Raw genomic sequence first — 23,111 nt, forward strand, 5'->3', positions numbered from 1 at the left:
TGCCCCTTGTCCCCAAAACTATTTAATATATACATTACACAACTCCTTCAAACATTAGACAACGAGGGACCAGGCCTCTGACTTTCCACGATAACAACTGACGGGCAGGAGGAATACACCAAGATCTCATGTCTGGCATTCGCCAATGATATTGTGCTGCTAGCAGAATCAGCAGCTGACCTCCAACACCAGCTTGACATCTGCTCCCGAGTTGCAGGAAACGACCAGCTAAGGTTCAACACTGAAAAAACGCAGTGGATGGGAATAAACACAAACAACTCTGGCGATGAATTCACTCTCCAAAGGAAGCTCATCAAAAAACATCGGAATACAAATACCTCGGTGTAACGCATGGCGACCAATCAAATTATCTATATCCGCACCAAAACGCGTTAGTAAAAAAAATCAAATCGCCTCAAAGGCCACATCTGGAACTTGGCCAGGCACTCATACAACCCCTACAGTTGGACGCACACTGCGGAAGGCAATAGCCGTACCAGCGACAACGTACGCAGACGACACGCTGGCCTACTCCAGCGAAACCATAAAATGACTGGAGCGCGACCAAATAGAACTGAGCCGCTGGCTGCTGGGGGGTAGCTTGGCTACAGCTAATGCAGCAGTAAGCGGGGAAATGAGCTGGTCCTCGTACGAGGCAAGGGAGGCGATGTCCAAACTACAATAAGCCGGCAGACTCAAATTCATGGCAAACACAAACTACAGTCGCAGAATATACCTACACCTATGATACAAAAACATCAAGGCAGCTTGGATACGGAAATACACGTCCCTAGACACAAAATACAACCAAAATTCCAAACACCACGAAACTAAGACAGAGACACAGTGGCGCAAGGCAGTCATCAAAGAAATGAATCTTGCCGAAACAGCAATATGGAGCACGGCAGTAACAAAGAAGCAAAGCCTGGCACTATATCACCACCACAAGCCGGAACCATGCCCATCAACAGACTATCGAGGAGACAGAGGCAGCGCCCTATACTGTTTCAAGCCCGCACTCACGCTCTCCTCAGAAACCAACGCCGCCACGAACTATTCAGTGTGGATCCGACGTGTCGCTTATGTGGTGCACAAGAAGAAACCCTCCTTCACGTCTTACGGCAATGCCCGAGGCTTCCCCCAGACCCCCGATCGTGTACCCTGGCCGAGAGCCTGGCGCTGACCGGTCACACCGAGGAGGAGCGCGCTGCACGCGCCGAGGCCACGAAGACCCGGCTAGAACAGTGGGAACATCTGGGCAGGCGCGCCGAAAAATCTGGTAAAACAACAACCAAACAGTCCTTTGACTTTCGAGCTAGAGCCACCTCATCACAGCTACGGTGATTGCGGCTGGTTGCTATACGCCGGCCGCATACGCGAGCCACTGCCGGCTACGGCTGATCGCGACCGACGAAGCGGCAACGCGGATGGATGGGACGCGCTGACTTGACCCCGGCATGGCTGGTAGATTGGATCGTACTGGATTTGGCGATATCCCAGGCGACTGGTGAACAGTGAACCGGACCAACCAGACGGCCTCAAGGACTGTCAGGAACTGTGTTTTATGTTCTTTCTCTCCTTACTTTATACGCCTCACTTTCTTTCCTTTCTTGTTTTCTACATCTCATGTGGCGTTGACAAACGCCTGCCCTACGTCAAAAGGGATCAGTACCACTCACTTACTTACTTAATTACTTACTTACTTAACTAAGGAAGAAATCGCGGCGCGCCGCTGTATGAATTGTAGAAAAGCTGAAAAATGGGTTTTGAGTTTCGGTGTAAGGTAATTATGTTTTCTCGTATATTCAAATTACAATTCGACGCTATCACGTCTGTAGGTTGTGGTTAAGCCCTACTGGGCAATTTTTCTGACGGATTTTACTTTGAGAAATTAAATTTTGTTCACTAACGCCTTGCGCCACGCGGAGGGCCTGCGGAGTCAGTGTGGGTGGTCAGGGTGGGATGAATATTTCCGCCAACGACGCCGGGTTCTTTATTCTAAGACGCCGGCGCTCCCGCGCCCACGCCGATGCCGGATTTTCTGCGACACGGGGCCCTTAACGCTATCGCGTTAATATGTATTTTCGCCACGTTTTGATTACGTCCTTAGAAGACAACGGCGCCGCCGGAAGACGGAGATAATGAATTGATCGACAGCGGGGCAAACAAAGGATGTCTCCGCGTGGAGACGATGTTTCGGCAACGGGAAGAATACAAATCTTGTCGGAGCACTGGCTCCTTCGGGGCTTTGCATTTCGGCCATTGTTGACAACGTCTTCGTGTTTTCTATTTTTTTGTGTTGGTCTCACGAAATTATTCTTAGATGAACAAAGGACAGTCTTTCAACCATAAACACTTGTACGACAGCCGCTTCTAAGCGCAGTGGCTGTTTGTGGCGCAGTAATAGGCCTTGAGGTTCTGTGGTTGAAGAAAACCAAGAGCGTCATAAGCTTGAAAAAACGGTTGCAGTGCAGCTATCACTTCTAGTGGGTAACGGTCGACAATCCGCCTCGAAGTATGGCTGGACATCAATTAAATGTTTTAACCCGATGAATCAAAATTTTTTCAAATGATTAATTAATCGATTAGTAGACTCTTTGGATACACGTACGCGAGCTGAAATCTAAAACTGATCTTTTTGTTGATAAACTTTGAAGAAACCAAAAACAAAAAAAAAAACAAAAAAAAAACAAGCCGTGCAATTTGAATTTAGATTTGCCTTTACTGTCACGTCAGCGACGCCTTCCTTGAGTGGACGCATGTCAAGCGCTGTATAGACTTACTCACACGTAATGAAAACTCCGGCTGCAGTGAGCGTATTCACTTGTCCACATGCCCCGCTGCCTTGAAGTGCAGCGTGCATGGGTGACACAAGCTGGCTAGTCGGAACATTGTGATTCAGTCTGTCGTTCCCGGCCTTGCTGTCGAGAAAGCAAAGCGGTGACGTCATGTGCCGACGCTTTCCTGATTTTGCTGACGTGGCCTCAGTCGATTAATCAAAGAGAAATTATTCGCAAATAAAAGCATTAATCGATCAATCGGAAGGTTATAATCGATCAGTCAACGAGCACTACTCTAATCGTCTAATCGAGCCGTACTAATCCAATGTAATCCGATTTCGTTGTCCCCGAGCAGGTCTCCGGGACATCGTGAACACCATCATCAAAGCGACTACCCGCATGCTAGAGCTGATTGTGCTGCTGTTCTTCTGCATCTCGGTGTTCGCCACTTTCGGATTACAGGTAGGCTTACAGGTGCCGCTTCCACACTTCTTGTTTCATGCGTAGATAGAATTGTACGAAAGCTTCGAGAGGGATGCCGCAAGCTTTCTTTCCTTTTCATTTAAATATCTTTCAGTGCCCCGTCGGAGTTTCAGTGCCACATCGGAGTTTAACAGCGTACGATTGCGACTGGCCATTGGAAGTCTGTGAATCTCAAATCAAAGCAAATCAAGGAAAAATCTTAATCACGCAAGAAAACGGTTATATTTATAGAACGATAGTATTATTTTGAATGATGTTGTGAAGGAATCGACAAAAACCTACTAAGGACTTGATAATTCCTTCTAAGTAGGAATAAAACCTACTAAGGACTTGATAAAGCCGATGTTCCCCAATAAACGGCAGGCACAAACTTTCACAAATCATTCAAAACCAAATAACATTTGCAAAAACATACCGAGACACATTTGAATAAACAGAGGATGGAGCCGATCATATATGCATCAACGATAACGTGTAGGTTGTCACACATTTATTTTAGTTTGTTGAATGAAAGCGGAGGAAAGTGCTTTAGGGTGGCGTGCTGTTTTCTTGCGTTTGTCGCACTGCTGCGCGCTGAACGTGCGAAACCGATGCGTGTAATCGGTATTGTTTTATCGGTAAAAGAGCTGCGTTTGCAACAAATATGATGAACACTAAAGGCGGCGTCAATGAAACGGTTGCGCGCGCAGCGCACTACAGGCAGCGTCCGCTGTTTATGTTCACGGCCAGCTCTTTGCGACGAGGAGGGAATAAATGCGTGACACGCCAGTTTCTCCTCGTTCTCTAGGCTCGAACTATTCCATCGAAACAAACCAGGAAAGCGGGCAAAGTCCATCTACGGCCCCTTCTTGTCCTTTCCGAGGTAACCACTAGCCATCCTTCATTTAATTCCCATTGTGGGAGCCAAGTTATCGTCAAAACATTGGATGTATTACATCTCGATATTTCTACGTAGAGATCGCTCACTTAATAATTTTACCCAACCGGGCAGTCACGTTTGTCGAAATGCTTACGTTTCAGTTTAATGAGAGTGTTATGTTGTAAAGATGCGCTGCTTTTTCTTCCCGCCCCTTTTTTATTTTCTGAATAAGAAACGCTGAAATAAAAATGCATCACATTAACTTTCTATTTACAACGGACCGCTCCGAAATCTCCTGTACATTTCATGCTAGGGGTGACTGTCGGCCGCTTGGCCTCTTCGGCGGCACGTTTTATTTCGTAACGAAACCATGGTAAATTTTGGGAACAAAATTGTGTACTTATAACTGCAAAGTGCTGTGCAATAGCGAAACAAATAAGCGGCGCCTCAAGCTCGGCCATATAGAGCGTCGCGCCGCTTCTCGCGCAGATGTTCATGTCGGTGCTGAAGCGTCGCTGCGTGGTGAGCCAGGAGAGGCTGGGAGTGGTGGACGTGCAGCTGTACCGGCGCATGGCGAACAACCGCAGCCTCTGGATGCGCACGGGCGTCGACGAGGACGATGATCGCGACCGGCTGGGCTTCGCATGCGGGAACCTGCTGGCTGCTTAGTACGTGCAGTCTGTTCGAGACACGCCATGTCCCACTCCCCAAGTCGACTGGTTGCAGTGTACGCACGTTCCGCGTTAATTGGTATTCAGACTTGATTATACCGTCAACTTGAAAGGAATTCAGTTGTCCCCAACCACAGATATCTGCCGAATGTTTACCTTGAAAAAAGTGCTTGATGTGACGCGTTGTTGACCTGTAATAAGGGAAATGAACGCCCAGGCGTTTGTGTCCAAACTAGGCTGTAATCAGTCCCGAAATACTAATTTGATGTTCACTTTAACAGTGGACCCGTAACGTACACTGCTAGACCGCTCGAAGAAAGGTAGCTGTAAAGATGCGCATTAGAGCCAGACGACCCCTGCTTGATATTAAATTAAGTGTTGAGCTCAGATGGCTGGTCATCAACCATCTCATTATAAATGTTTCGGTCAACAACAACAACAACAACAACAACAACAACAACAACAACAACAACAACAACAACAACAACAACAACAACAACAACAACAACAACAACAACAACAACAACAACAACAACAACAACAACAACAACACCGACGACGACGACGACGACGACGACAACAACAGCAACAACGACAACAACGACAACGACAACAAACGTTTGCGTGTACAATGCAGCATGGTTTCAACGGCAGCAGGATTCCAACGGCTCTGGAATGACTTGTCACAGCAGGTGTGCTGACGGAACATGCAAGGAGTGAACGAAAGATTTTACTAAAGAGAGCCACGTTCCCATGTTTGGCTTTCTGTTTGTTCATGGTAGCGGGCAACAGCGCAGAAATCTGACGAAGAGGAAGAAGGTACAAAGAAGGCAGAGCGCTGTGTCTGTCTTCATTGCGCCTCTCTTCGTCTTCGTAAAGAGAGACCAGTCGCGATAATTAGTTCTCTACGCACTTCAAGACTGAGGAGATGAGCGTTGGGTTTAAGACTTCAAACATTGTAATAATCATAATAATATAATTAAAGAAACCCTACTGCGCGATTTTGAATAGATTACAGCGTTTTTATCAAACTATTCTGATGAGGCTAACAGACGGCAGGTGCATGCTCGAATTCGGGGCACGCGAACGTCTAACAGCTTAGTAACTTCGTGGTCATTAGTAGGCGCAGGCGGCCATTGAAAGCCGAACTAGCGCTACAAAATGGTGCGAAATGGTGCTGACATATCGCTTACTTGTCTTCTTTTCGTTGTTTTCACGCTCCTTCACTGCTGAGCGCACTGCACGCCGTGTTTGCAGCACGTGCGAACCGGGTTTCTCGTGTGTGACGGTGGACGTGGTGGAAGAGCGACGAGTGTTTCCCTCGTACGACAACGTGGTGGACGCCGTGCTCACCACCTTCAACATATTCAGCCTGGACAACTGGAACATCCCGTACAACATGGTGCGCCTCACCGCTGCCCCCTTTCTCATTTTAAGTGTGCATGCACTTTTCCGGAGCGCCTCTCCTGTATCTGCGCTTTTTTCGCATGGTTAGTCAGTATGCAAAGAAGCACGCTTTACAGGGTGCAAAAACCGATTGTGTGTGTTCGTCTGCCAGTGATGTGTTTTCAAAACCCATTTCGTAGGCGATCATTGGCAGCCCACTGACTGAAGCGTTGAACGTTGAAACCCGCAATTACTCACTTGTAAATTACTTGTATGGCCAGGCAGTTTATTTGATCTCTCTTGTGCGTAAGGAGTGCAAATGTTAGCTGATAGCAAATGTGATAGCAATTATATGGACAATCGAGTCGCATTTTTTTTCAGTTGGCGTCGCAGTCGCCGTGAGGTTCCGTATAAAGTCCACGGGCGATGAATTTGTCGTCGCGCGCCGTATGCTGTATGCGCGAGTGAAAGCGTGCGAGGGGAGCCGACGATCGCGGCTCAATCTCGCGCGCGCAAGGGAGGAAAGCGGGAAGGAAGCGCGCCGTCTTACTTCCCGCTATCTGTCAAATGCTCATATGCTCAAACATACAGTGTGACATAACTTGAGAAATAGTGACATTGAAACGCCCAAGAATTAAAAAAAATTGAGTCGACGCGACGGCAAATCACAAATCGCCGTAGACGTCGAAGTCCTACAGAGCTATAAAGAAATTATTTTTTAACAGCTCTTATAGCGTCCACGCAACAATTGTTGCTTGTGTACTGCCAAATGCTCATATGCTGTGGCCTAAAGCTCACGGCATGGTGCGAAAACGCGCTCGCAGCGAAAGTGAAACATTGTGCGCGGTAATGCACGCAGACGCGCAATCGGCCGCTGTGAACCCATGCGATGGCTGTATTGAGGCTTCATTCTGTTACGCTTCATTTGGTGATACAGACAGCCCACTATAAGAGCATATTTTGCATAGTTTTCTCTCAGCGAATGCCCATATACCTTTCACTCAAGATGCCTATTCGGGGGACTCCATCGCGACGACCGCGCGCCGTGTGCGTTCACTGTACGTATTCGGTAAAGAGATAGCTCTGTAAACAATTCTGTGCTTTCTGTTTGCCCAAGATTAATATTTTGGCAGCAAGAAGCTTCCCACGTTTCGAGAGCACTTACAGAAATTTCCAGGAGGGCTCCCGCGTGGTGTTTTTATTGAGCGACGACCGCCAAACTTATGAGTAGCGCGCCGCGTTATCCCTCATACTACGCAAGCGAGGCGCTTCCGACAGATTGCGACTCCGTAACTCCTCGCCCCCAATAGCTGTCTATTAATTTGCTATCACAATCGATGCTTCGCCTTTCGGGCAAAACTGCGACTTTTTTCTTAGTCTTGGCGTTGCGCGCTGCACTCTTTACCCACGAGAGAAAAAAGCTATAGATTTCCAGATAATTGTCTCCTAATACGTAGCATTCTTTGGCTCGGCTCGCGCTTTTCTTTCCCTATGTTTAGCCTAGTTTGTGCTTTTCCTTCCCTGTTGGCCCACCCTCAAATTTAGTTGGCCCACCCCAAATATAAGTTGGCCCACCTCCATATCACCCCCAAATTCAGATTAGCCCACCCCCATGTCACCCCCATATAACCCCCAAATTTAGGTTGGCCCACCCCCGATCACCCCCAAACTTAGGCTGACCCACTCCCGAATTCAAGTTGGCCCACCCCAACCCCATGTATTTTCTATGGAACCCAATGCATTCCTATGGGAATGGTGTCACGATTTTTGCGTTACTGACGCGATTTTGCTACCAAAATTGCTGGGGTACTCGCCAAAGAATTCCACGCATTAAAAAGTACCCACCGGATAGAAAGAAAACGCCACAGTTCTTGTAAGTGTCAGTAGAGAATGCAGTACAATGTAGTCGAACACCGAAACGGCCGCGACTATGTCGGCGCGGAATACGAGCTAACCTTACCAGCCGAAGGCGTTTTTCCAAAGCATACGTACGTGAGGCCACGCTATGACTCAGCCAACTCACGAGCGTCATGTCACGAATTACTATTCATTCGTAAACTCTCTGCTCTCCACGACATTCTCTATTTCCTTGTGTAGACTATTCTTAACGTTTGTCAGAATAGAGGCACGTCATTGACTGTATACATTTACTTTTTTTGTTCCGTGTCCGCGCCGCAGCTACTGCAGGCGGTCGGTCCCGCCTGCTTCCCGCTCTTCCTGTGCACCGTGATGTTCGGCTCGGCGTACCTCATCAACCTCATGCTTGCCGTCACCGTGCACACCTACGTCGGAGAGAACAACCTCAAGCGAGCTCGCAGGCAGCAGGTACACATGTTCGAATCACAGCCAGTGTGCTACTGTGACGGGTAATTTAAAAAGGAGGAGTAATATTAACGTGTAATACACAAAGTCTACAAAGTTTAAAAAAAAAATTGCCGGTAAAACGAAGTGCCTCCAGGGAAATAAAAATATTAAATACAACATCCAATAGCACAATCAATACAAACTCACTACAATATAAAAGAAAAATATAAAACACAATTTCGAATGGTATACTCAATATACAATTAAAGTGCACATGAAATGGAGCGCAATAGGTTACAGCAGTGAAGAAAGGAACAGCTATAGGCGATTTTCATTATCTCTTTTGGGAGTTGATTCCAGTCCCTATTGTTGTCTAAAAAAGAGTTTGCGAAACTACAGGTTCAGATACCAGTCAATGAATCGGGTCATCGTCAAGTGGGTGTTGTCCTGGCGACTTCTTCGTCGTTGTTGCTTCGCTGTTTTCGCTGTCAATGTCGTCGTCATCAGTGTCATCGTATTGTCTTCGCCGCATACAGTTGGGGAATTGGCACGGGATTGCAGCAACCTTATAAGTAGTTTGCATGGAGTCCTCCCTAATTTTAAAACCGACTGTTGTTTTAAACGGACGCGAACGCTTCTTACGAATGTATTTTCGGCTTCGTTTTTATCGTAGGAAAGGGTCAAATTTCGGGGCTCTCACGACGATGGCACATCGTCGTCTCGCGCACTCTTCCAGATTTTTTTTTCTCTGTCGCTGACCCGAGGGCTCTCAGTGGCGCCCGCAGTGCCGCAGCACGACGACCTTTGTGTGTTTTCCCGTCTGTGAGGCACTGCAAGTATCGAGAAAGTCACTTAGTTTGCACGCCACTTGTCAGTGGAATTTGCAGAGGATGTTATGAAACTTTATAACGTGCAAGCTCGTATAAGCGGTAAACAGCCACGACGTCAGCAAGTACACTGACGCCTACGCTCTCTCTCTCTCTCTTGCAGATGGAGCAAGGGTCTTTAATGGACCTGACGCTATTCCAAGAGATTTGCGATTTCGAGGTGAACGTGGACCACCTGTACGTCCAGCCGCTGGTCAGTCTCGCGCAGATACCCTCCGCCCACAAGGTACGCCTCACGCGCTTACTCACCTCTGCTCGCCACCGGCGCTGTAGTATACAACGCAAAACAACTAACGCTGTAAAATGCCGACAACGTCGTCTGCACCGAACTTCGAGAGCAGCAATTTCGTCTCCGAGAGTTTGGGACTCCTCTCCGCTCAAGGCGACACACAAGTGAAGCAGGAGTCCCGTGAACACATGATATACCACAGGAAAATCACGATTTAATTCATCTCTCCTTCTAACAACGGCGTTGAGTTGGCCGAACACACAACGGTGACTCTGCGAATGCGTCTTAAAGGTTCCTATCGAAGTATAGCCGCAGCTCTCGCGGTACGGCTACCGGTCCTGAGATTTTGCACAAGGTTTTTTTTTTCTGTACGCCGTGTTAAGTGCTGCGCACGTTTGCTGTCGCAGGTGCGGCAGCTGCGTTTCCAGCAGCGGCTTCGCCGCGGCGAAGGAGAGGCCCTGACCCGCGAGCTGGGCTTCGGCGCCTTCGCCGACATGGTGACGGACGCTGCGAACGCGCCCCGGCCGCTAATGCGAGCCTCCACGCGCGCACCGGCACGACCGACCGCCGCCGCTCGACGGGCGCAGTACGACGACGCGTACGAGCAGCCGATCGCTGCTGCAGCGGCACCGATGGTGGTACGCATCTCGAACACGCGAGATCTGAAAAGTTAGAGCCGATGATGTATTAGGTGCGTAAGCATTTCTATGCTTACCCAACGAGGAAAACCGTTCGTCCGTACGTCCGTCCGCTACGTAAGACGATCGATTTCAAGGGCCTGTAGCAGCGAGCGAATTAACCTTCATGCTGCCTCTCGCTTCAACGCAAACTAAGCGGCGAGAACACAGCGCCCACGAAGCTATCAGCCCTCGCCGGACTCTGCCCCCATCGCGAATCGCTTTCAAGATAGGGCAAGTGCGGCCGCGCCATACACAGCCGCCGCCGGAGTACGGTTGATCAAGGTTCATAATGGTTCAACGCGAATGGATAAAGTGCTAAAGAGCGATAACGGATTTTAATGATCGGAACGTCATCAGCGCACCTGGAGCTGCCACCTGCTGTAGTTTGCATGCGTCATCGATTCACATTGCGCCGCCGTCCGCAGCAGTGCGTGTCGCCGCAATGCTGTCGTTTATATTGGTGTGATCAAGTTTCATAACATTCATAATAATACCGGGCTTGGTGGAGATGAGCAAGTGGCACAATGCTTACGCATACTTAAACAACTCCCAGAAGAGTTTCTGCGTGACTTTTTTTTTTACTGTAGCTTTCGAAATGAGTGAAGGTGTGTGAATAGTAATTACTGGGACTGCGGGCTCTATTCCATGGTGGAGGAAAGAAAATACTAGGAGCGAGAATGACGTCAGGCATGCAGCCTTCGCAAGGCAACATCCTCTGACCGTATGACGCCGTTCTCTCCCCGCTTTCATTCGAGCAATCATGGGAAATGAGCACATCGCGTGCTGAATCCTGGTAAAAGCGCTCGTTTCCTCGGAAAAAGCTCGGTTCATGGTAAGTTCTCCGAGTACCGCTGGCATGCCGTAGTTACCGCCGCTTTCCCCCAGCCCGTGCCGTTCGCTTTCTGCTCGCCGTATACCTGATGCCTTTAGTTGTCGGCCTCGATACAGCCGAAATAGTGTTGCAGTTGCAATGACAACGATAGTTTCAGAGCGTCCACACGTGCTATCTCCGCGTTCCGGTTTCCAAGCAGCCGTACGAGTGGCGCAGCTGAAAAGCGGACGCCGAATCTTGCAGAGCAAGCACGCGGTGACTATAGAAAACACCTCGTGCTTGGGTGCTTTTCCCATGATTCCTAATTCTTATTTTTTTTATGACCGGGCTTTAAAATTGTCACGCGACACCCCCTCCTAGTTTTTTTCCCCTCCGTCTAAATTTTGGACATTGTGAAATTCAGCCATATAGTCGAATTCGCCATCCTTTCAGCTGTGATTGGGTCAAATGCCTGGTACGGCTTCTCCGATTGGCTCGAAACACCAACGTGGCGACAGAAGACACTGTGTGGAATACGAATTGAACATGCAAGAGAATCGAATCGAATCTAACACTCTCCGAACAGTGTTCGCATAATCAAACCCCACTTTCAGCGTTAATAGAAAATATTTTCACATCTTTTTGTATTCACAACGTTTTCAAGTTTCTGGCATTATATGGCACGTCACGAAGCCTTGTTTATAAATGCACGAATGGAGCACTAGGGATAAATAAGAAATTTGTCTACATACACAGATATCTTCAGAGACTGCGAATAATCGCAGTCTCGCCGGATAAGTCTGTCTCCCTGAACAACGTAGCCCGCTCATATACGTAACTTCGCATGCTTATGCCTGTTATGGCATCCGGGATGAAGTTTAGCGCACTTTCGCTTCAATTTTATTGCGATAGCAATTATATGGACACTTCAACCGGATTTCTGCCGTCGTCGTCGCCGTGAGGTTTCCTATAGATAAAATCTTCGCCGCGTGCCGTATGCCCGAGCAGAAGCGTGCGGGGACGCGCGCTATCACGGAGAGCGAACGCACTCAATCTCCCACGCGCAAGCAAGGAAGCGGGAAGCCAGCGCCGGAGGGAGCGGGGGGCGCACTCCCACTCTGCCAACAACCGCGCTCGTCGCTCGCTCGCACCGTCTCTTATCTCCACACGGCTCTGACCTTTATGCGCCGTGCATTCGCCGCTCAGTTTCCGTTGAAGCGATAGACCGCACGTACCTTCGCCGCTGCGGCGTATCCGCTTGCTGCCAGAGTTTTGACGGTCGTTGTCTGCAGTCATTCAGTGTGATCTATTCATGTTTGTTTGTGCGCGCTCACACCACGCTTGTTCATTCAGTTAGTAATAGTCGGGCCACATTTTCCAACGCACGCTACACATGCAATGCTGCCCGGATCGGCAGTGCAGCGCTACAGGTGTGTCCCTTCGCACGCGCTGCCCACGGGAAGCGCTTCTCATCAACACCACCGTTTCACACGCGCCTTCTCGTGGTCATCGAGTCTCTCTTCATGTCGGTCTACTTACGCCGCAGCACACCTGCTTACTTAATCAGCTCATGTTTACTACAATTCATATTGCTACCAAAGCCGCTCACCTTACTTCGTATGACATTGCTGTGTTGCTATCGCATTCATTGCTTCGCCCTTAGGGCGAAACTGGGACATTTTTTTATGTTAGATCGCGCACAGTTGACGACTGAAATATTCAAAAAGCGAACTGTTCCGAAAGTATTCCTATTAACGAATAGTGAGCATTCGATTCGAATACGGAATCAAATAGGACAACATTCCACTCGCTGTTAGAAAGTTGCGAACATTTGCATACCTCTAGAAATGTGGTATCTATATGAGCAAACGAAACTTTACTTTTAACTATGGATACGAGATGGAAGAGACGATAAGTTCATTAAGCGTCTGTCCTAAGTGACCGACAGCGGCGAATCAAGGGAAGCGTTGGCCTGAAGACAGTGTTTCGACAACGGGACATGTCTTCGAAAGTAGGCTTGTCGTGCGCCTGTCTTTGAAAGTACGCAACGGGACCCTTGTCGAGAGTACGCTCGTTTAAACGTTGTAAAAACAGCATAGTATGGTGCACCGAAGCTTGCGATTTCAGACGCACGCACTTGTATTTGTACGCAGGGTGCCGCCCGTGCCCAACGTCAGCAGTCGGGTATCCGAGCAGACATCCCTCTCCGAGGTACGGTGGCAGACAGAACTCGCTGCTTCTGGTGACGGCGTTTTTTTTTTTTTCGCCAAGGAGGTTTTACTTGGCGAAAGCTCATAAACTAAGAAGGTATTGCGTCTGGTTACACTGCGAAAACACACAAAGATGTCGACATGACTGCACAGCGCATAAGACGAGCACCGAAGGAAGGACACAACACGGGCATGACAGAATGCTGTAATCGCGACTGAACGAGGACTCTAACCTCTAACGAGGATTCTAACCAACTAACCCGTCAACGTGTTTTAACAACACAGGCGCTGCCAACCAACTCGCCCAAGCTTCCACTTTACCAAATAAAGATAAATTTGGAAGGTATGCAGGCTGTCCAATGGATTGCCTTGCCTTCCTATTAACTTTCCTTTAGTCTACGCTAAATACCGACCTCATTCTCGGCGTACCTATGTCCACTGTGGGGACGGAGGGCTTCTCCCAGCGATTTCAAATTGCCCTCTTTCTTGCGTCAGCCGACTCCCGTCCACAATGCCTGCCAATTTCCTTCTTTCATTGCTGCACGTAATTCTCTAGACTGCGTCTTCATTTCCTCGGTGCTTATTCTGTTGCTGGCGCATTAAATGAGGTGGCAAACTCTTCTTCCTCCTCTTAACCACGACTAGGACATCTGCTCGCATGGTATATAAATTAATTAGACAATCTGCGAAAAGCAGTCGTTGACAAGTCGTGATTTTATCCTACTTAGGGTTAACAGACATCCAAATAAAACAGGTCTATAAACTTATGAATGAACGAAATTTGTAGACAAAGAGTGTAAAGCCAAATGTTTGCAGGCTGTCTGTAGATAATTCTGAAGATTTCGCTAAACGACGTCTGACTTGCTATAGAGTGTCGACACAAATATTTGTTATCGAAAAGTCCTTTTTACGACGGAGACTCCGCCATGTAGGTTGTGAAGACTACATATGCATATGCGCTCAGCGACTTAATGATGATAAATTGTGAAGCCTTCATAGTTTGTCAACAGTAGAGCAGCATTTGATGTAAGTGGCAGTCTACTTTTTTAGTTGAACTTTTGCATTATTTATATATGACAAATCTGTGGCTCTTCGAAAGGTTGCAGTGAAAATTTGTTGTGCCTGGGTGGCCCAGACAAAGGGACGCGATGATCAGAGAGCCCTGGGCGTTCCTTGTGAGGCACCATTTGCAAAATGCGTCAATTATTTTTACGAGCGCATGTTATTGATTTAGAGCTAATGCACAGCCCTGGTTAGTAGCTTGAATGGATGGCATCATATATAGTTTATCGTGTTTTCCTTTTAGATTGTTGGGATTCAATTGTGAATTCAAATAAATTACTGTTTCCTTTTTTTTGTTACTTTTGGGCGACTGTCAGCGCTGGCGCTTTGCGCCCATGTCGATTTTAACATAGGGGATTCCTTTCATTCCGACGTGCTTGCCTGGGAGCGCTCTGCTTTGACGGGGTCGAGCTGGTGAATGACTGAACATCGCGGTCTGCATTGCAGCGGACTGGGCCACGGTGCGACTGGTGTGCCTGGAGATGGAGAAGAGCCCGATTCTCGACCTCACCATCCACGCTCTCATCATCCTTAGCACCCTGTTCCTCGCCCTGGATGGCAGTTACGCCAACGCTCGGTTCAAGAGCATGCTAACCTGGGGAAACATGGTACGTCGGTTGCATCACGCGTATGAGCACTCTCGTAGAGTAGCCGGATGGCACGCCATGCCGTGAAGGGCTGTTTAACGGATGTTTGGTGCACGGCATCCGTCATCTACGTCCAAGGCGCGGGAGCAGTGAGCTCTGGAGTGGCATTGCGCTGTCAACTGGAGGAGGCCGATGGTTAGAGACAGAACTTTGCACACAATACGGGGTCAGAGTGGCCTGCCAGTGCTTTTCTAGCCTCTGCTTCGGTAGTAGTGCCTTGCGCTGCTACCGGTTTCCCCACTCTGATCTAGATGAGTCTCGGCAGTACAGTTACGAAAGCGTGAAACCGTGGCGTGGCAGTCTTTGTCAGAAGCTGCGAAGCTCCTAGGCGCTTGACCGACTTTGTGACCAGGCCGCGTGCTGGCGACCACGTGGAACTTTCGTCGTTATAAAGTCCTGGAAATTTAAGAGGGACAGTGTTTCTCTTCAGAAGGACTGTTTGTTGGGCTAGTTGGTCTCACATAGTTACTTTCAGATATAGCGCAAAAAGTACACATACACACGAAAAAGACACGACAGACGCGGACAAACGCTACACTAAAAAGTAGTGCTCGTTCGCGTCGGTCGTGTCTTCTTCGTGTGCACGTGTACTATTTTGCGCTATATCTGGAAGTAACCAGTGTTTCTATCGCTGTCTCTGAGCGCCAGACGTGCTACAAGAGCTATGTGATAGATGGCGCTGCGACAGATTTGCCATCGGCGAAGTGGCTTCGAAACGTTTGCCACAGACCTGTACCTTGTTCCTACATGCACACTTCTGGCTGCTGCACCGGCCATGTTCTTGGCACGCATCACGAGAAGCAAGTCGCGGCGCCCTGCATATATCTGGCAGCACACGTTCAGGAGAATCGCGTATTCTACCCCTGTTTTGCGACCTCTGGCTTTGCGGCCTATTCGACCTTTGGCGCAGGCTGCGAGCGTGGCCTTCTCCGTCGAAATGGCCATCAAGCTGTCCGCGCGGGGCTGGTCCTTCTTCCACAAGAAGTTCTCGATTCTCGACCTGGGCGCCGTGGCCTGCAGCATCGCCTCCGACTTGCTGGTGCTGCTCCGCTACGAATTGGGCGTTCGCACGCGCTTTCTCAGGCTGTTCCGGCTGGTGTACGTGGCTCGCACGTGGGACACGCTCTTCTACATGCTCAACATGATGCTTTCGCTGCTGAAGCCGCTGCTCAACCTGCTCCTCGTCATCATGCTCGTGGTCGTGGCGTTCGCCGTCGCCGCCGAAGACATCTTCGACGCTGGAGACCGTGAGCCGGAGTCGCGGTGAGCGAGTGGCCTGCGATCGACACTGTAGTCCAAGTTTCTTCGGAGTGCCCTGTCCTTATACGTTTATTAATGCCAACGGCGTAGTAAAATGATGAGAAATCGGTCGATTAGTTATCCGATATCGATTCTTCTTTCGCCCAGGTGGAACAGCAGTGACTTTCTGCACAGCGTGCTGCTCATGGTGCGCCTTTTCTGCGGCGATATGTTCGATCCGCTGGTCAACTGCTTCCACGAGGGCCACGGCAGGCTCCGATGCGTCGCCTTTTACAGCAGCGTCTTCTTCGTCGGCAACTACGTGCTGCTCAACGTCTTTCTCGCCTTCCTGCTCAGCAGCTTCAACGTCGACAGGATCGTCGAGAGGGTGAGGAAGAATAAGGCGATGCGTGACTCCCCAGTCGCTGGGTCATCGCAAGAAAAATTGAATTAGTTTATGCTGCACGTCATGAAGCGCACGCGTGGTTTCTCTGGCCACTTGCATCTTCTGCAGTAAAACGAAATGAAAATTGCTGTCGTGGTTCTTCATGACGGAGCAACTTCTGTGACAACTCACAAGGAATCACCGGTCATAGCTAGGTTCAAGTTTCCGTGGTATAGAAACGTGACATTCGTAGAAAACGGCGTTGGCGTCGCAACCAGTGGCTTTGATTTGCGCCGCTATTATAATTTATGAAGCTTACATTTTGGGGAGCAAGCAAGCGTGATCTAGATAAGATTTGATTGTTTTATCTTTATTGTCTGAAAAATGCCTGTCGGGAAGCGCAGACAATGTTCATACTAGTAGCACACTGACGCTGCTGTTTATCAACCCATTTCTTGCTGTTTATTTTTGGCTCATCATATTGGAGCGCACCTCCATCAAATAATGTTACGTGTAGCTGATGTCCAAGACTATTTACAATTTATTTACAGGGAAGCTAACGGAGGCAAAAAAGGCGGCGCTATATCAAGCGGGAACGCGTCGTCTTCCCTCTCCTCAGTGCATGCATCCACACTGTGGCGGCAGTTTCGTATCAATATATAGAAATTCCATACAAAAACGCGTGCGGTGATTATGGCATTGAAATTTGCGCAGAAAATTCAGAAGCATTAGCGCATGGCACCTCCTCTTTTCTCTTGGCACAGAACTCACCCGGAGAAATCCTCTTCGAGAAGATCGTGTGCAAATGCAAGTCCTGGTGCAAGAACAGCTGGAAGCGCTTGTGGGTGCGTTCACCTTACTGACACTTGAGTGATGACCGTGGAGCAAGGGATGACGTATGATGTAACAGCTAAAACTGGGCTTCCCAATGCGACCAGACAAGGCCTCGTATGAACCGAGTACATAAAGGAGCATTGCCAAATCTTCAGACATACCTGCAGATAATTACAATATCTTTTTTTTTATGTAGAACGCGCGGACTTACAGAAATCCTTCAAACGTTCCGAATTTTGCGTTGCTGTCAGACGATTCTACCTAGAACCATAGTTTCCTATGCTAGAAGTACTGGAAGGAACTCTTCCCCTGAGATGGTTCAGCTAGCAATGGAATGGTGGTTAATACATGAATTTGTATGTTCTTCGTGCTTAATTGTGGTTTCCAACGTTTCTGCGGCTTTATTTACTGCGCTTTATTTGTATTTAACGGCTTACATTTTTTTAGGAATCCTATATAGCTAAACGCAGAAGGCACTAAGACTCTACGCGAAAGCAAAGCTAGAACTACTACTAATTGTTGAATTTATAACGGAATCAATCTTGTTGAAACTGGTCAATTTGCAAAGTGAAAAAGTCGCTTCGAGCCAGAAGGACATAGTTTAGGCAAATACAAGTACTAACCAACATTATGGGCTAATCCTTCCGATGCTGACTTAACCGCTAAGCTTGTAGCTCCCAATAGACAAGCGTCAGAGTTCCCAGGGCTGTGCAAAGATAATTTTCAAATGTATCATGATGTAGATATAAGCGACTGAGCTGATAAGTATTTGATATACATATACAAGATACTAGCGAACTAATGTATTCGATATGTATCTATTTGTATATTAAGATACATCGATACATTACTTTTTTCTCAATATAGCTCCACTATATGGGGGCTATAATGGTGTCGAATTACAGCAAATGATTGAGGACCTTAACCGAGAAAGTGTAAGAGTGGGGTTGAAGATTAATATGCAGTAGACAAAGATAATGTTCAATAGCCTGGCAAGGGAACAAGAATTCACGATCGCTAGTCAGCCTTCAGAGTCTGTAAAGGAGTACGTTTATCTAGGTCTTCCGAAAATAACCCCACGAAAGCGTGGCCAATTAATAAGGGGCCCTCTGGTCCGCCAGCGAACGCCGGTTGTGGTCCAAAGACCGAGTAAGAGCCCAGAGTTGTCAAAACACAACAAAATATATTCTTCAAACAAGGCAGTTAGATACACACGTGCACACTTCGGCTAGACACATCACAATGAAATTCAGGTGGATGTTGAAAAAACCCTGGAAAATAATTAACGACAAGCACTAAGAGTCCAACACGTACAGTTCAGAATGAATAGGAATACTCGTATTCACCCATGCTGGTCTTGAGCCGGACGATATCAGCGTAGTTTCGAGGCAAATCTCCAAGAAGGAACTTCTTCCGGAAATGCAGACGCTCGATGAACTCGTCGACTAGCTTGCCGGGAAATTCCCTTCATCCGCAGACGCTCGGTCTTCACGTCGCATATATCTTCACCGGCGCGGTCTGATCCCCCTGCTGATTCCTGCACGGCGCTTTTATGCTAATGCTTATAACCCACGTTAATGTGACTAATATTATTGCACTAAATTCATTTATTTTATTAACTTGCTTGTGCCTGTAATGTACCTGGTGGAATGACAAACAAGTGAAAGAAGGCACGACCATGCACAGACGGTATGATCACGTGAGCCCAGTTTGTCGACCGCCCATATGGCAACGCCCAAGGGATGACAGCCACCCAGAATGAATCTAGATAATCCAATGAAACTGGAGGCGTGCCGACGGACAAACTTCGTCTTGTTAGCATTAGTTCTTTCACCTTGGGGCGTCGCCAGAGCTCGTGAAGATCTCGAGTTTCGTCAAACTCGGGGCATCCTGCATAGCACCCCTGATCTCCCCTCTTTCAAGTTTCCTCTACTAACAGCTTCTTGATTTTTTAAAACCTAACCAATGTACCGCCATTCCGCTTAGAGTTAATTGGGCCAGCCGGACTTGCATCAGATCAACGCAGGTACGCTGCGCATTCAGCGATCTTTCCATGTCGTCTTTACACCCGGTACGATGCACTGCTTTATGGACCAATTATAAAGAGGGTCAACGTCTTATTTTGGGAGGTGTTCGCTTGTACGAGTTCGTAATTGTCTCACACTAAGCTTCAGTGCGCAATCTGCATATTACGCACCGGATAGGTTTCGCGCGTTCAAGGGATGTAACAATGTTTATAAACAATACATGACCCTATGTACCCTCGGCCGCAAAATATTTCGGGGCACGCGAGCGCGTGGCGAAGCGGGCCTCCTCTCCTTCCGGCGGCTCACCCCTGGTGACGAGACCGACGCTTGCGCGCATGCGCGTCCCTCCGGGACTGCGAGCGTGCATGTTTCCGTGCTTCCTCCTTGCGCGCCGGCGATATCCCAGTGTAGCTGCGAGGTGGCCCTCTTGCGATTGACACTGTGGCACGGGCGGACGGACGGACGGACGGACGGACACCGACCGGTCGACCGACCGACAGACCGAAAGACAGACAGACTCAAAGGGGCAAATGTTTCCCAAGACATGCTTCGCATTTAATAACGTTAGCTTAACGATAATTGTCCGTTCCTCTCAGACCAGGGGGGGAGGGGGGGGAGCGGTATTCTGTTAGAGTCCGCCTAGTGGACTGTCCACTTCGGCTGTCGCCAGTGGCTGCCGCTTCACGCGCGCGAAAGTGCGAGCCAGCCTTCTTCGCGCTCGTGAAGCGGCAGCCAATGGCGCAGTCGAAGTGGACAGTTCACTAGGTGGACTCTTATAGAATGCCCCCCCCCCCCCCCCCCCCCATACAGACAGCGGCGCAGCAGGAAAGCTAGCCTGTGTGTATCACCTTGCAGCACGGGCAATGTTTCACTAGACGTTGGCCGCAACATATCTGATGGCATGGCCGCCCGATGGAAGAAAAGAAAACGAACGCGCATGCGTCTTTTGATCAAGCGACCGTGTGCCGTAAGTGCAGGGAAAACGAATACACCAGCGCATCTCGTTGCATGGTGAGGTTGAAGACTACCTGCCGAGTGCACTATGACATGTCGAGATTTCATGGCGCCTCCTACACCTGATAGCATTAACCAATGAAGCTATCGAATAAGTATCGTCCTAGCAGCAAATATCTCAGCATATCTAGCAGGAAGCTATCGCTCGACTTTGAGAATCATCCTTCCATGGTTTCTCTTGAATTTTGTTCGAAGAAACCTGATATGATCTACGCTTTGTCTGCTCGATTCAGCAAATTTTCACATTTGGTAACTTTTCTGCCTGTAGTGATTGCTTGAAAGTCGTGCGTGGTCTACCACTCCACGGGCGTTTATGAGTTCCTAACAGCTGACGCTGTCACGTGTCGAGTGCGCACACGAGGCACGTGACACAAATGCGGTTAACCTGGACAGGACAGGGAGAGGCCAGATTTTCGGCGGAAGTGCTCTTAACCAATAATGCTCTAAAAAGAGCAGACGCATAAATGGGCTCTCAGCTTCTTTAGCGTTTGCAGGACAGCTTAAGCCAGCAGAGACTCCAGCTAGCTCCTAGCACTCTCTTCTTTCCTATCTCTCTGGTCTTTTCGTCCCTTCTACTCCTTCCCCACAATGTTTACTGCTGTGCAGGGGTCGGAAGCGCGCTAGTTAGTTACAAAGCGTTTTACGCAAGTAAAACGTGCTTCCTCCTTTCTCTTTCACTGTCGCGACATCAGGCGGTTTACGAAATAAACGTATTTGTTCGCAAGTTGTCGCTTTTGGTAATATTGCGTTCTCGGCACGATTCGCAGCATCCCTTGGCTGATGAGACGCACGCACTTCCCACCGCAGAGAGGTAAGCGCATGGATATCCTTTTCAGACAATTACCTTTATCTTGTGTCGGAAACGTGACAATAGCGTGGTTCCATTGCTGGTGACCGTGTGACGAAAATTCGTGCGATTTGCCATCATCTTCCCAGTTGATGCGCATGTTCTGTGGGACAGCGTTTACATTTAAAAAAGCTCTCTGCCTGTTACACCCTCATACTGGGGTGGAGATGTCACATAGAATGGTTGTATTGTTTTATTATTTATTTTTGAATGATTGTAGTAATCTAATTTTTAATATTGCGCGGCAGTTGGCGCCAAGCGCCTTGCGCCGAACTTCACATTCCACAGTTGACAGCTGGACCAGGAACACAGCCTGGCGAGTGTTCGAAGCAAAGTGAGAGGGGCGCGATAACGCCGATAAGCGTTAGCCTTGACACTTCCGATCGTTTATCACCAAGCAGGAGTGCTCGAAATCTGAAAATGTCCAAGTGCGCGTTCTCCGCATGACTGGGCATGCTTGCGATCGAGCTTAGAAGAGCGAGCATTCCCGAGGTTCGAGCTCGGCAAAGCTACGTGCACAACACTGAGACGAGCGATGACGCGTAGATCCTTGTTGTCTTTATTGTCGCCCCATTTTCTTCGCATCCCTAGCGGCCAGTGTCGGCCAGATTCGGCCAGTGTTGTGGCGATAAATGTTGTAGCGCCCCCTCGTCGGTACAAAATGCCTATAGATGGTGTAACGGTACGCTAAATCTTATTTTCCCTCGCTTCTACTTGTCGTTGCGAAATTTGAGCACGCGCTTGTATATATATATATATATATATATATATATATATATATATATATATATATAAACGATTCTTTTGGATCAATTCTTCCTGCTTCTGGCACATAGGCTGTCAGACTGAGTGTTTTTCACCAACATATATGCGAAAATGCTGGCCGTTTTGTTCGCTTCTCTCACCCGCACCTCCCTTCTTCTCCTATTCACTGCCGCTATAAACCAGAACTGCTTAATTCAAAGCTCGTGCTATGGCGCATAGCGACGTCGATCGCTGTGTTCTGCGAATTGACGAGCTTGACGAGCTGCGTGGTGAGGAAATAACAAGTATGGTGTTGGGGATCGAACAAGCGACTCACGCAGATGACGCAGAACATAGATGATGAAATGGAGCTTTTTCAGGAGTAGCCTTCGACTTGCTTTATACCTGAAAACGTCTGCTATGATGATAGTGACTGTTACATATGTAACCAGCTTTGTATTTTTTCTTGTTCCTTTGGTAACGCTTGTTCGGAGTCTGCGTATTGCGTCATGCTGTTGCAGATAATTCGGCCTCATTAAGGAGACATCTAGAGAGCAACAATAAGTTATCGTTTACCTGATGAAGTGTTTTAAATATCTGGCAACAGAAATGGGGTATGGCAGGAGAAAGTGAACAAAGTGTCCCTTCTTAAATTTCGCAGATATATTTTTGCTTTTAATCGCATGCTTAGGCCGTTTTTGCTGAGGAAAAACTTATCAAAATTCACCAGGCTGAATCTTGGGTCCATTTAGAATGCACTGTAATCACCGTTTATCGATTAACTACTACAAAGTCTGGAGCAGGCGCTGTCCAAATCTGATGACGTCACGAGAGGGTAACCCCCTCCCCCCTCCTGAAAAAAAAAAAAATATCACCGCCATTCCATTTTGGGATGGTGGATGTCCAGCAGAGCTGTATATATGGTTGATAAACGATACTGATGTAAATAAACATACATATCGCATGAATTGTCATTTTCTACCGTATTTATTATTTTGTCACTAAGGTGACT

At 48.2% G+C, this 23,111-nt stretch overlaps 2 protein-coding genes across 2 annotated transcripts; both read left to right on the top strand.

Annotated features, from left to right (window-relative positions):
• The first annotated feature begins 4,611 nt into the window (after positions 1 to 4,611).
• On the top strand, positions 4,612 to 10,273 carry LOC119440522 (sodium channel protein 60E-like). The gene is made up of 5 exons (XM_049662952.1): positions 4,612 to 4,790; positions 6,051 to 6,195; positions 8,358 to 8,504; positions 9,474 to 9,596; positions 10,007 to 10,273. Exons 1-5 carry the CDS (start codon positions 4,612 to 4,614, stop codon positions 10,271 to 10,273), a joined length of 861 nt encoding a protein of 286 aa, XP_049518909.1.
• A 5,653-nt stretch (positions 10,274 to 15,926) lies between these two features.
• LOC119441159 (sodium channel protein type 4 subunit alpha B-like) lies at positions 15,927 to 17,523 on the top strand. The gene is made up of 3 exons (XM_037705833.2): positions 15,927 to 16,272; positions 16,417 to 16,636; positions 17,398 to 17,523. Exons 1-3 carry the CDS (start codon positions 15,947 to 15,949, stop codon positions 17,494 to 17,496), a joined length of 645 nt encoding a protein of 214 aa, XP_037561761.2. The 5' UTR covers positions 15,927 to 15,946; the 3' UTR covers positions 17,497 to 17,523.
• The last annotated feature ends 5,588 nt before the right edge of the window (positions 17,524 to 23,111 follow it).

The sequence above is a fragment of the Dermacentor silvarum genome, chromosome 2, assembly GCF_013339745.2.
Source record: "Dermacentor silvarum isolate Dsil-2018 chromosome 2, BIME_Dsil_1.4, whole genome shotgun sequence".
In the NCBI taxonomy this organism is placed as follows: domain Eukaryota; kingdom Metazoa; phylum Arthropoda; class Arachnida; order Ixodida; family Ixodidae; genus Dermacentor; species Dermacentor silvarum.

Excerpts from the sequence above, each read along its gene's own strand:
- LOC119440522 (XM_049662952.1), top strand. The coding sequence starts at position 4,612 with ATGTTCATGTCGGTGCTGAAGCGTCGCTGCGTGGTGAGCCAGGAGAGG. Across the intron at positions 6,196-8,357 it reads GGAACATCCCGTACAACATG|CTACTGCAGGCGGTCGGTCC; the intron begins GTGCGCCTCACC and ends TCCGCGCCGCAG. Across the intron at positions 9,597-10,006 it reads AGATACCCTCCGCCCACAAG|GTGCGGCAGCTGCGTTTCCA; the intron begins GTACGCCTCACG and ends TTGCTGTCGCAG.
- LOC119441159 (XM_037705833.2), top strand. The coding sequence starts at position 15,947 with ATGGCCATCAAGCTGTCCGCGCGGGGCTGGTCCTTCTTCCACAAGAAG. Across the intron at positions 16,273-16,416 it reads GACCGTGAGCCGGAGTCGCG|GTGGAACAGCAGTGACTTTC; the intron begins GTGAGCGAGTGG and ends TCTTTCGCCCAG. Across the intron at positions 16,637-17,397 it reads TCGACAGGATCGTCGAGAGG|AACTCACCCGGAGAAATCCT; the intron begins GTGAGGAAGAAT and ends CTCTTGGCACAG.